This window comes from Hesperophylax consimilis, chromosome 7, assembly GCF_061612785.1.
Source record: "Hesperophylax consimilis isolate HC1 chromosome 7, BYU_Hcon_1.0, whole genome shotgun sequence".
NCBI lineage: Eukaryota > Metazoa > Arthropoda > Insecta > Trichoptera > Limnephilidae > Hesperophylax > Hesperophylax consimilis.
The window spans coordinates 19,877,901-19,891,720 of NC_142842.1; the positions used below are offsets into that span (position 1 = coordinate 19,877,901).

The 13,820-nt window shown below is 34.1% G+C and overlaps 1 protein-coding gene across 4 annotated transcripts in view; it reads right to left on the bottom strand.

The window, feature by feature from the left end:
- Positions 1 to 373: 373 nt before the first annotated feature.
- The window catches only part of LOC149422456 (longitudinals lacking protein, isoforms A/B/D/L-like), a 33,778-nt gene continuing 20,331 nt past the window's right edge, over positions 374 to 13,820 (bottom strand). The window contains exons 6-7 of one of the 4 annotated variants that reach the window (XM_089633300.1): positions 10,393 to 10,491; positions 8,563 to 10,297 (exon numbers count right to left, since the gene is read on the bottom strand). In XM_089633300.1, the coding sequence (XP_089489426.1) occupies positions 9,945 to 10,297; positions 10,393 to 10,491 (452 nt within the window). In that variant the 3' untranslated portion in view covers positions 8,563 to 9,944. Of the gene's footprint in view, positions 1,413 to 2,555; positions 5,863 to 5,896; positions 8,527 to 8,562; positions 10,298 to 10,392; positions 10,492 to 13,820 lie in introns of those variants that run through there. The other 3 variants (XM_089633301.1, XM_089633302.1, XM_089633299.1) reach the window with 3 other exon arrangements.

A 13,820-nucleotide genomic window follows, 5' to 3' on the forward strand; every position in this document is an offset into this window, starting at 1 on the left:
GAAAATATTTAAGGGACATTAATTTGTCTTTGTTTATTTTGTCACAAGTTACTGCACCCGTTTTATAGATCCTTGCAATTTTAGCAGGCTCGATAAAGGAATCAACATAACACGGGTGCAGTAAGAGAACTAAGAAAGTGTGATTACGAGAGTGCTCTGTTCCATATTGGAGCACGTATACTTACTACCTGTACGCATTCTTACTGCACCCGGTTTTTGTTGATTCCTTACTGACCCATGAGGGGAGTAAGGTCAATAAGAGAAGAGAGCTTGCATTCCTTACGTTTGGAAAGGGGATCATGAAATAAATGTTTTATTGTCTTCAAAGGAATAATAACTTTTATTTTTCTTTATTAAAATAATGTTATAACAATATTATCACAAAATGTTAGGGATACGAAGACGGTAAAAAGTATCTCGACTAGTAAAAAATAATAATACTATACATCTACATGCTTCCTAAAAATTTCAATTGAAACAAAGCCAATAAAATTATTTTGAGATTCTGAAAAATAACAATATTTCATTTAAAAAAATACATTATTATTTTCAAGGGAATGTGCAGAATCATCATTAACAAAATGGCACTGTTGCATTTATTGTAGAACCCGGACTATCCTAATTATTGGGCGGTTTACAAACTTTCAAAACAAATTGGTATTTGGTAATATTATGTACATAATAAAAACACATTACTTGATAAAATTAAGAATTCAGTCTGGTAGGAAAATAATGAACATTATAATACTATGCATTACTAGGAATACATAATATATTTGCAATGACTTCACATCCCTTTATTGTACCAAATACTATTATTTGGTATATTTTAAATATCTAGACACAGTAACAATGCTTCAAGGTGACGTCAAAAATTTGTTAAGTTCTTTGTGAAACTAAAATGGAAACGCATGTGATCGTGCCAAATAAAATAAAGTATTTGTCTGGCGTGGCTAAAGCTATGGTGTATACTTTTGAGTTGATTACACATAATGACTATGATGTTCATCTTGTCTACCTACAGGTTAAATAATACAAATTTTGCAGATGAGGTGGAATTATTTTTTAACTGCTAATTACAATTTTTTTTTTTTTAGTCAAACAACTTTCTCTAATATGCCTATTTAAGAATTTTTGATGAGAGAAGTCTGCAGAACAGTTTTTGCAAATGAACGGTCGACTAGTTTGGGTTTGGACGCCTCCGGCTCTTCGCCTTTTCTTACCGCAGTATTTATTAACATGATTATGTAGAAAGACGACAGAAGTAAAGCAGCGGGCGCACTTGGGACATTCAAAAGGCCTGTGAATGTCGTATTTGAGCTCGGGTAACTTCGACTTGACGGTGCTAATCTCCTTGTTCTCAAAGGTGATGGGGATGTTGGTATGCGTGACCAGCACTATCTTCGGAAGCACTATAACCAACCAATTGAGGTAAACAGATTAATTACATACTTATATTATCAACAGGAATAGAACTCAAAAGAAGAGTGAAGAAAAATAATAAATTTTCAATAAAAGATTTGTCACAGTTCGAATTTTTTATTTTATAATAAATAATAAAAAAAGAACTGAAAGTTCACAAGTGTAAAAAAGGAGGATAAAATATGAAGAAAAAAATAAGGAAAAATAATAGTTATAAATTGCTACAAACCCGCCTCACAATCTATGCAAACCTCTCTTACAAATGGCATCCACCATAAGGTGCCGAGGTTCACAGAGCTCCCCACGGTGCCGAGCCCCAAATAATGTGTTAACCACCAAGAATCGCACGTACAGCCTTGTGAGTCGGTATTCTAGCACAAGGAGCAAAAAAAAAGAAAAAAACTGACAACTTATCTGGATGTAAAAATCAAACAGAAAAGGTAATAATTTTTTCAGGCAGGTGTTTGTGGAGCTGGCGTTGATGTAGGCGCAGGTTATACTTCTGGTAGGCGCGGTGCGGGCAGTAAGGGCAGCCAAAACCTGGCGAGCGGCGGCACTCGTAGCGGTGGTGGCGCTGCAGGGACCCCTTGTGACGGTACGCATTGCCGCAGCGCCGGCACGCCCATTCCCCTAAAACAGAAGGACATAGAAAACTTTCCCACTCAAGTCCTAATCAGCTTAAATTACTATATTTATACAAAGGCAACATTTTTACAAAGCACAAATGAATATGGTAGTGATGTATTAGAAATCCGCCTTCATTCAAACATTATTTGTCACGAATAATTAGAAATTTTGATTGTATTAGAGAAATTTTCATTAAAAGCAAATGGCAACCATCAATCATATTGGGTTTGAATTATTGTTTCTACATTTGTAAACAAAAGTGGTTTTTAAATAACTTGGGTGCAACTCAAACAACAGATTCATATCAGATGATTCTATGAACTTTACCCAGGCCTAGAAAAGAGCGTATCCAAGATATGTGGTGAATACATATTCGTCAGACTAGAAATTCAATTTGTAAAATTTCGCCATCAGTTGGATATTACTTTATCAGTGGAAATAATATTTCTGGAGTTAAATTAATAGGTAAAATGAAAGGAGTAGAGGAAAAAAATAAAAATATTAAATTAAAAAAAAGTTGCTTTATTCATTGAATGTCAAGAAGTAAATGCGGCATATAAAAAGTGTAAACAAAGGATGAAATTGAGGTATGCTAAGGCACATTCGGCAATTACCTACTTACAATATGAAAATAAAAATGTACAAATAGGCCGCATCAATTAGTCTTATAAGGTAATATTATTGTTCATAAAGGCTCTAAATCTTAAAATATAAAACATTATGCAAAAGTTTGTGACTGTGTTCTCTGAGTCATTGTTGATCCAACTACATAAAGTTATTCTGGTAATGGTCGTTTTCACATTTATTGAAAACAACTCTATGGCGCCTCCACGTGTAGATAACATCCATTGAGCTATTGAGTAGAGCTGATAATTTAAGGGTAAGATCAGCCAACAATCTACTAATTAATGACTGCCGGCATACATGATTGATCCCTCCGAGTAGTAAACGTGAATCACAAGCGACAAGGATTTCATCGAGACCCTGTTCTTAAAGTAACTACTATCATTTTGTAAAATTACCTCCAACCCAATGATTTAAGTTAAGATTTAGGTGTATAACATAAATAAACCTAAGCAATAAATGCAAAAAATATCAAAAGCAATATTAAATATAAAGCAATATTACACTACAAATGCCGGTGCACTAAGTATAGAAGGGGTGTGTGGGTAATACCTACACACATAGACACACACACACAGACAACAGGAATGCTTGTGTCGACTAAACCGCGACCAATGTCCGTAAATGCATTTCTACTAGCATAATATATTCTACTCTACTGAATCTAACTAACATATGAGATAGTTAAAACGTACAAATAATGAGTATTACCACAATATAATGGAACATGCAATATGGCAAAAACTAAACCCAAAAAGGATACAATAAATATAAAATCAATCAAAACTGACTCGGACTGACTTGTTGGTTTGGGGCAATGATCCCCTCTCACTGTTAACTCTCTTCTCTTCTCCTTTTCCTTATCTAATCTCTCCACTTGACTTCTCTGGGTGTTTCCCTACTCACTCTAGCTCTACTTAATTACCACAGAACATTGAGCATTTCATTAATCCTCCACAACTCGCTTGGACCACTTTGTTTCACTGACGTCTTCAACATTGTAAAATGCCAGTGAATCCCAAACAAGAATATGAACTATAGTGTCTAAAATTACGAGGGAGAAATTTGTGTATGTAAAAAAAAAACCCTGAGAGTTGTTTCTTAACTAAGTATAAAAGTACTTAAGAATACGTAGCAGTAAACCTAAAAATAAACTATATCGAATTATTGTTATTCTATGGAAAGGCACTGTGGTATAGGAATATCATCGTCACAGCTGAGCTGTACAGCGTTATCACTGCAATATCGTTAGCGCTGCGTGTAAGTGATGAATTAAATGTTATCTCTAGTGATTACATCATGTACAGTAGAAGCCTGTTAATTTGAACTCCAACAATTTGAAAACATGCTTAATACAACATTTTTGCCAAAAAACAGCCCCCAGAAAATAAATTTCCTACAAATTTTTTTCTAATTCGAAATTTGATAATTTTTAATTCTAAATTTATTTCGGTCCATGCACTGTTGTGGTGATTTGCGGCAAACTTTCGATTTACACATAAAGATATTAAATAATTACTTCCAATATCTGAATTGGAAGGGACGGTGATTGGCTTATTTATTCTTTATACTTTATTTTAAGAAATTTACTTTAAATCTCTGAATTTAACACCCTGCAATGATCAATTTGCATAATTTCAATTTACATGGAAATATATTGTTTTTTCACAAATTCGCTATGAATATCAATATTATTATTATTATTATTAAGTCGTATTATCAAGAATTTACTTAACGAGAGGCCGCACCATCAAATTTTTTCTTCTTAAAATTTCGAATCATGTGGAAATTCGTTAATTTGGTTTTTGAGGACCCGTGGAAATCAAATTAACGGGGTTCTACTGTACCTACTTCTAAATACATCCACTGTCTGCCAAAATACTCACAATATTATCATCACCGGCATACACTCCTACTGAAATGGTTGTGCCTTTATTAAAAATAATATTTAAATGATTCTACCTTTAGCGTAGAGAACATAAAAAATAAATGCAACCTGTCCAAACTATATTTTAAATGAGCAGTTAATCAATGATACATTGTGTTTTAACAACATGTATGTAAAGTTTTAAATCAGCTAGCGTTCTAAAATAATATAAATTAAATGGTAAACTTATTTAAGTTTCATGAACTGAGGTGAAAATTTAAAATTGGCAAAAAAAAAATTCTAAAAATCTATATTGTACACCAAATACTAAATTTAACCTATGTATGGAGATTTTCTAAAATGTAATGCAAATGAAAAAAGTAAAAAAAAAAACTATTCATTTAAATAATATGAAAAATCATGGAGTAAAAATATTTGGCAAATAATAATTAATAATAAACCCGATAAGGAAATAAATGCAGACTATCTTTAGATTAAAGACATCTTGTTCCACACTAATAATAGGTTTATGGAACTTTTGTGCCTCTCATTGGCTAATATTCCATTCACACACTTTTAATCTATTTAATGATTTGATTTTTCTGGCGTGTTTCTATCATGTGAAAATATAAAAAAAAAACTAAGTATGCACCACCTGTCTAAATATAATTTCTATAAACAAAAATCCACTGGATATAAAAATATAGAAATGGCCAATAAAGCCATCACCGCACATAATTAGTGTTCACAGGATTATCAATAAAAAAAATTACCAATGGAAATCGAAAAGTACACTTAAAAATGTTTTAAGTCATGGTTGGTTACCATTGATTTTCTGATAAAAAATATCATTTACAATTCGGCTAGTAATAGCACCTAAATATAACTAATACAAGAGGCAAAAGTAACACAAAGGAATAATTGATTGATTCATGTAAAGAATAAAACAAAGAGAATGGGTATGAGGTTGGTTGGTGCATGTTATGTGCAAGCATCGATGTTATCTGTGCGCAGGCCCGGCTCTGGCTTAAGGTAGACCTTCTCGCGGTGCATGCGCTCCATGTGGCGGGCAATGTGCATCTTCTGCTTGGCGCGGTACACGCAGTGCGGGCACTGGAACTGGGGCTCCTTGCCGCACTCCCACTTCTGGTGGTTCCTCAGCGAGGACTTGAGCTTGTAGACGCGGCCGCAGTCGGAGCAGGCAAACCCGTCCCTCGAAGGGGAGCCGCCTTCGCGCAGCGTGGCCATCACGGGCAGCGCCAGGCGTGCCGACCACTGCTCCCATGTCAGTCCGCCAATGCGCGTGAAGCTCACGTCCTCCACTGCAACACGCAAACAGACACCACCAAATCCACATCATGTCACATACAATCAATCACTACAAACAGTTGTTCCTGCAAGAGTAATGCACTACACTATCCATTCAATGGCATACAGCCCTAACCCTGACCTCATTTCTATACTCAAATGTCACAAGGACTTCAGATAAAATAGGGTTTAAATGGAATAATGTACTTTATTACTCTCGTGGAACAATGAAATAAAACACAACAGAAAATATGTACCTATTTACAGTTGAGTGGGAATGAATCCATGGATTGGTTGGTGCAAATGATAGGTGCTCAAGAAAACAGGCAGAAGCCAACATTAATCAAAAATATATAACACGGGGTGGAGCAAACTGAGCTTACTTTTACCAAGGAAGATAAAAATGTGCACAATTAATAATATTATTGAAATAGAAGTTACATTAGATTTAATTTATGTAAATAATAATGGCACACAATTATTTAGGGGGTTTGCTTAATGTATTTGCAAATAAATCTAGGAAATAGTTATTCTTAAATCTGTTCTGTTGAAGCATCTATCTTTTTTTACAGTAGGAGAATGTTGTCAGGGAAATATGGATTTAAAACAAGTATAAAGATATGTATTGATTAAAGTGGGATAAATAATAAAAAGGAAATTTGAAATAAAAGGTTAATAAACTCAAATGCTCATAAATAGTAATACATTCCATGATTAGCGACAGTACTAAAGCGTTACATAACATAATTGTGTGAAGCGGAGATGAAGACAGTGAACATAATTACACGGCCATTGTGCATGCAAACAAGGCTAGTGACAGGTGATTAGGTAGCAGTACTTACATGGCAGCAGTAGCACCAGAAGCGGATATAAACAAATATTGATTAATTCTATGTAAAACCAAGGCAATAAATGAAAACAAAATAAAATTAGAAAAAAACATTTATTACTATGACACCGTACAAACAAAAAAACTGTTAGAATACAAAACAAAAATCAAGGCGGTGACGTGAATGTGTAAATAATATCTAAAGCACAAAAAGGAAACGCGTCCGGTACACACTGGAGGCTGGTTGCTGGCAGATTCTGTGTGACCATCTCTTTGCTTACCAGTCAGTTATCAGTTCATCCCTCGGGTTCATCCTTCTTCACCTGAAACATCGGGCGGGTTAATAACATCATCGACAGGGACCACACCAGCTACTAAGTAAGTCTTGCTTTACCGTTTGAGAAGCCTCGTAGGGACATGTCATCCTGGTGTCTGGAATAAGCTGAAACACTGTCATTATCAACCAATGTATTACAATCAATTGCAACCTCTTCAATTTGAATATTGACTTATTTGTAGTGTTGTGGTAACAGTGGTGTAAAATCAAATTAAAACCAAACATTTAAATAATATTTCCGCATATTTATTAATTAACAGTCAACCGAACCCATATAAAGTAAATTATATAACATTTTCAGGAAAACATCACATTTCCTTTTAACAATTTAGTAAAAGTACGAAAAGAAAACAAATCAACAATTTTCAATATTTCTCAAATATCACTTAAATTACTTGAAATATAAAACATAACACTCCAGTGTTTAATGGAATTTTTGAGTTAATAAATATATTTCTATTTGGAATATTTCTTTCTAACCTAATACAATATATTCACTTCTAATATATATTTAAATTGATCTAACAATCTAGCGCAAAGGCACTACAATTAACTGATGTAACAAGTCTTTTCCAGTCTAAGGTGCCGAAAGAGTTTAAATATATGGAAAACCATTAGACGTTTAAAATACCATTTTGTCATCAGTCTTCATTTTTCTACTTCACCTAACGAGAGATTACAGTAATCAAAAGTAAGCCTAATCTGGAAAATATTCTGTCAACACCAGAAATAATATCACTCTTTTAGAATGCATCAGGTATCTATCACTAACATACATATCATTATTATCGGGAATGTTATTATATAGCTTAATACGATTCAATAACATTATGTATATAAAAATATTTATAAAGAATAAATTTCTCTGAAAATAAATAAAAAAAAATTCTTGTACAGTTTTGGTTCAAAAAAACTTTGGCAAATCGTAAAAAGGTAAAGGACGAACACTCGAAGTATTTCAGACATTTTTTAATTCAGTGAGTTTTTTCGTCTTCCTCAACTTGGTGTTGGCGAAGGCGTTCCACTCCGTATTATGGTGCTTGCGAATGTGCACGCCGAGGTTGCCCCGCTGCTTGGCGCGGTACATGCAGTAGGGGCAGGCATGCGCCGGGGGCTTGCCGCCGCACTCCACGCTCTCGTGGCGCCGCAGCGTCGACTTCCAGCGGTAGCGTTTACCACAGTGGCGGCACTCAAACTGCTGCAGGGGCTCGGCGCCAGAGGAACGGCCCCGCGAGCGCCGCACTCCCTCCTCCTCCTTGCACATCCCCTCCACCAGGCTGCTGCCAAACACCTCAGACTCGTCCGGCAGCAGGATATCGTCAAAGTCGTCTTCCTCAAACTCCTCCTCCGACTCGCACTTGGGATAGAACTCCTCCTTGGTGATGACGTTGTTATTGCGCAGGAAAGACTCTTCCATCAGAAGGGCGCTCTGCTGCTGCTGGAGGTGGTGGTGGCCGGAGGGGTCGGCCAGCAGGAGAGACAGTACGGCCGCTTCGTGCGCCCGAGCTTCTCCTGTAAAATAAATATAAAGTCAACAGGCTTAGTGAGGCTACCGCTACGTCACCGAGAAAGGCAAAAAAATACTGAAAATAATAAAAAGCCGAGACAAAAACAAAACAAATTTTAAAAATTTATTTCACATACATACATAAATAAATAATAGCAAACCGTAAATAAATACATAAATAAAGACATCAAACTCTTCTAATAACTACTAAATAATAAACTACACATTAAAACAACGGTCAGTCCAGAATGATTGTACCATGCGCACATGCGTGTTAAACAAAGATTTCAATAGTAATTCTTGTTATGATCAAAATAATTAGCATAATAATGAAATGCTATTCAATTTACTTGACAAATTATATTAATATACTTTTATATGATTTGCTGACTGGATCCAGACGATGAGAGGTCCTCATCCACAGTTCTGTCTTCAACATTTCTTTTACACACCAATTCTTAGTTTCTGAATCCTCAATCTGAAAACATGTCGGCTGTGTTTTAAATTAATAACTGTGGGTAGGGTAGATATTGTTAAATATTATATAAAAATATACGGTACATACCTAGCAAATTTAGAAGGAGAAGGGAAGGTTTAAATAAAAACTTTACATATTATAATATAATAAATATATTATTAGTAAAAAAATTACACAATAAGATATTGCCATTATAGAACCATTTTAATGGAAGACAAAATTACTTAATCAGTCTATTTCACTTGAACATTCTAAATACTTTAATGTATTTAATAACTGCCTGCACAGATGAATGTGCTTCCTATAATAAAATCTCTGCAAAGTACCATTACATTCTTGGTCAATAACATCATATTTGTGAACCTCTCACCTTTCATTTTCCAAGAAAGACCAAACTGAGTTTTTCATAATATCAGTCATATAAAAAAGTAGGCCCCAAATTAAAAATATATATATATTGGGATAACAAGACTATCTTTGAAATATAAGTGACATATTATTTTAAATGGTCAATTTTATAAGTTTTTAAAAATTTATATCAAAAAGACTTACACATTTTAAAACTATTCAATAAATTCATCGAAAATATACATATATTTAATCTTCATTTTAACAAATTATAAAGATTTTTTAAGTATTTGAAGGGATTGAAAAATGTTGCATTCAAATTTTAAATATCACAGGAGATTAGGGACACCTTCATATAACGAGACTTAAAATATGAAAAAAGAATTGACATTAACTGCACAACATTAGTAATGGGTAAATATAAATTGACGATTCAAGTAAATACTTATACACCTATCAATAAAATGATGACTACAAGCTAAATTGAGTATGTTTCATTAAGGCACCATTGTAAGGCAAAGTGATGAAAAGCAAAATAATTATGTAATTGTATAAAATGTTAAAATCTATATAATATGTATCATGTAATGAGAGGCATCAAATTTTCAAGGCTGGTTTTTCATGATGTTTTTTCTGAACGTGTCTTTTAAGTTCGTTGCGCCGGTGGTTTCCATGGGGGCAATGCGGGCACTTGTACTGGGGCTCTCTGCCACACTCGAGGTTGATGTGGCGGACCAGGTTCTTCCTGGCATTGTAGGTCCTCTCGCAGTTGGGACACTTGAAGCCCTTAGGGGTGGAGTACTGCCCACAGGGCAATGCGCCAAACTTTAACAACTCTCTTTTGGAATCTTCACAGTCACCAATGATACTATCTTTACTATCCAACTTTCCCTCATTTTCTATTTTCAGATCCTTTGTGGCTTGTGGCTTGTTGGTACTGTGGTTTGAATCTATAAACAATTAAATATATGTATACACATTAAGTGACTAATAATATAATACCTACTAGTAATATTACTGTTAGAAAGTATAGTTGAATGTTTACCAGTTGTTGTTTCCGCATCCACATCAATGACAGGGTCCTCGCCTTCTCCTTCCTTCTTGAGTTGGGGGGTTCTGGGTGCTGTGGAACGTGTTACTCTTTCTGGAAACAAAATATCTTCATAAATTTAGTGATTTCATTTTACACTACAAATGAAAATAGTCTATTTTAAGGTAAGGTAAGGACCAAGGTGAAATATTGATATTATCACATTGAGTGAGAAGAGTGATACACAAACATAGTAAGCGCAAAATGCACACTGACTCCATGCTGCTCGGCTTATTCCTATCAAACCAGCATTACTACGCGAATGCCTCAAGCCGAGTGCTCCAAACTCTAGGTTTGACTAACACTTCTGGAATGAGCCCGTTTAAGTAAGGGTAGGTTCAAGTAAATAAATATGTATAATTCGAATCACTAAACAATCCCTTTAACTACCTTCAATTTCCTTAACCCCGTTGCATAGAAGACGTAAGACTCTTGTGCTGGAGCAGCAAGGGTTTAACATCGAACCAAAAGATAGATACCAAAGGATCTCATTTGAGCTGGCTCTGTCCAGGAAATAATTCTAGCTCTCGTTGTTTCCTTTTTAATCTGTGTGAGCTACGGAGGAGCTATGCCTTCATGGAAGGTAAACCAACCTGAATAAGGTGATAAGGTAATATATTCCCGTGAGATATTTAACAATTAGAACCACAACCAGATTCATTTATGTACAAATTTACATTATATATATAGCTACAAATTAAATTAAAACTATGTGTCAAAGATAATATTTTTTTATGATTGCAGACGTTTGGTTAAGACGTTTCTTTAGGAAGTGTAGCATAGAAGTAGCCCGGTGATTTGATTTAAAATAAAACATTTGTAAGGATAATTTCTAAAAATAAAACTATTATGAAATTTAAAATTACCTTTTTATTTTCATAATCATATTATGTTAAATATTGTTCCATATAAAATATATAAATCTTAGGTATTAAGGTTTCATTAGGATTCATAAAATTAAAAGTACCTCATAAAAATTAAAACAATCATATAAATTTTAAAACATTCAAATATCACTTAAATCACCAAAGTTTAAAACATTAACAATTATTTTTGGTGCTTCATTATTGCAATAAGTTATCAAATAAACATCAATGACTAACCAAATTAATATGGGAATATTATTTACAGTTTATAAGAAATATATTATTACTAATGCAGACATCTAAATTCAAATTGATTGAACCAGAGTTAGACAGGACAGACACACAACAAAAATTAATATTTGCAGATTGGTATTGACTCAAAAACATAATTGTGGGGCTTATACTAGCCGATAAATACAACAAAAATAAACTACTACATTTAGTTTGTTATCTTTGAATGCACCAGACGTACAAAAATGACATTTTGTGGCAATGAGCTTTCAAATAAAATGAAATAACCAACCATTATGTATTTAAAAATGTATCCTTGTACAGCAATAATGCAGAATAATACTATTGAATGGTGCGCACGTTAAATTAGGTTTAGATAAAAAAATAGTAGAAGTACCTCGGTATACATATCATTTCCTTAATTTTTTAATGGTCTCTTTTAATTGTCAGTATTTTTGTCAAAAAAATTCATTTAAAAATAATGTTTTTACAGAGAAATATTTGGGCTTTCAAAATTAACATACTTTCTGATAATCAAAATTGAGTCTGGGTATCCTGATTTAGGAACATGTCCAGTATTTAGCAACTAGTCTATTATGTTAAAAATATACAATCAATATTATATTATAAAAAGTAGAATAGACTGTGAGAGATGTTTGGGTTTTGTGAACACCAAATTGTAAAAATTTAGATAGTACAGGTACGGATTTCTTTTCTTAAAACAAATTTAAAAAAAGACTGGGCTTTAAGCTAAATAATGAGGTGTGAAAAATAATGCAATAACCATCACCATGTTGTACAAGGTAATCATTGAAAAGGCATAATATTCTTCTAAGAATAGTTTTATTTACTAAACTAGTTTTTGGTTATTTAATAGGAATTTGGTTTAGACAATTTTAAAGGATAGAAACAAGAAGTTTTGTTGTAAACAATTTGGTAGCAACTTTGGTGTGAGTAATTTTTTGTAGATAAAAACTTTAACCAACATAGTAATAAAGAACCACTATTTAACATCTGTGTTTATCTAAGATAAACAGTTAAAAACAGTGTCTGGATTCTAAATGCAACACAAGACTGTTTTTATGGTGTGTTTGGTGCGAACAATATTTGCACTTGAACATGGGGGGCTTTCCGCACTCTAAGCGCTCGTGTCGTTTGAGCGAAGACTTGTGCTGGTACAACTTACCGCAACCTTCACACACAAACTGCTTCACCGCCGCAGCGGCGATCATGTCCTCCACGGCGTGCCGGTAGTTTGCAATATTGGTGTACTTTAATGATATCAGGGAACCTAAAACCAATTCAAGAAAACAGTCCCCTTACAAAATGCACCATTTAAAACACAGGTTCAGGGGTGTAATCAGCTGTCAGAACGCATTGAAAATATTAACCGTTACCAACTAGGAAGACCTTATCTTCAATCGTTGAATCCACGGTTCAACTGAGCAACCATAGTATGACTAGGTTCACTTCAAGTCAATCGTTACAAACTAGGAAGACCCTATTTTCAGTTGTTGAGTCTACAGTTCAACTGAGCAACCATAATAGTACAAAAGTTTAATTTCAAGTCAATTAAAAACAAAAATGGCATTGTCTCCGAGCCCCTTTTGCCTTTCTTGCCACAATGCAATATTGTTGTCATGCTGATTTTGTACAAAGTGATGGCAGTGTGAACGGACATTTTTTGCCTGGGTTTCATAATGCTTTAGAGGTGGAAGTTAGCTGCGTACTGTGTTTTTACACAATATGCAGCTAACTTCTGTACTAAATTATTTAAATAAGCAATAATTATTAGCCTGAAACACTCATCCACATTGAAAAATCTCCTGATAAAAGATACATGACGCCAGCGGGACTTGAACCCGTGTCCTTTCGATTTCCGGTCGACAGCTCTGACCACTGAGCTATGGCGGCTTATCTCTTATCCGCGAAATAATTCAATATATACTAGTGTTTCATTCAACAATTACTGCTTGTTACATTTGTGCTATGCATAAAAAATCTTGTCTTAAACATTAGTTTACCAAAAAATAATAAATTATTTAAATTTCATCCATCAGTAATTGAAACATTATAAGTTTAAAAGAAACAAATATTATGGAATTTTGGCAGACAATAAACCTCATTTGCTCTCAAATGTGTTAAAAGCATAATCGTTGTCCATAAATATCGAACTTACAGAGGGATTGTAGAAAAAGGATCTACATTTGAATAAATGGGCGGGTGCCAATTTAAGCAAGTACGCAACTCACTATTTCCAGCCTAAAGTCTCAGAGGTCTATTTTT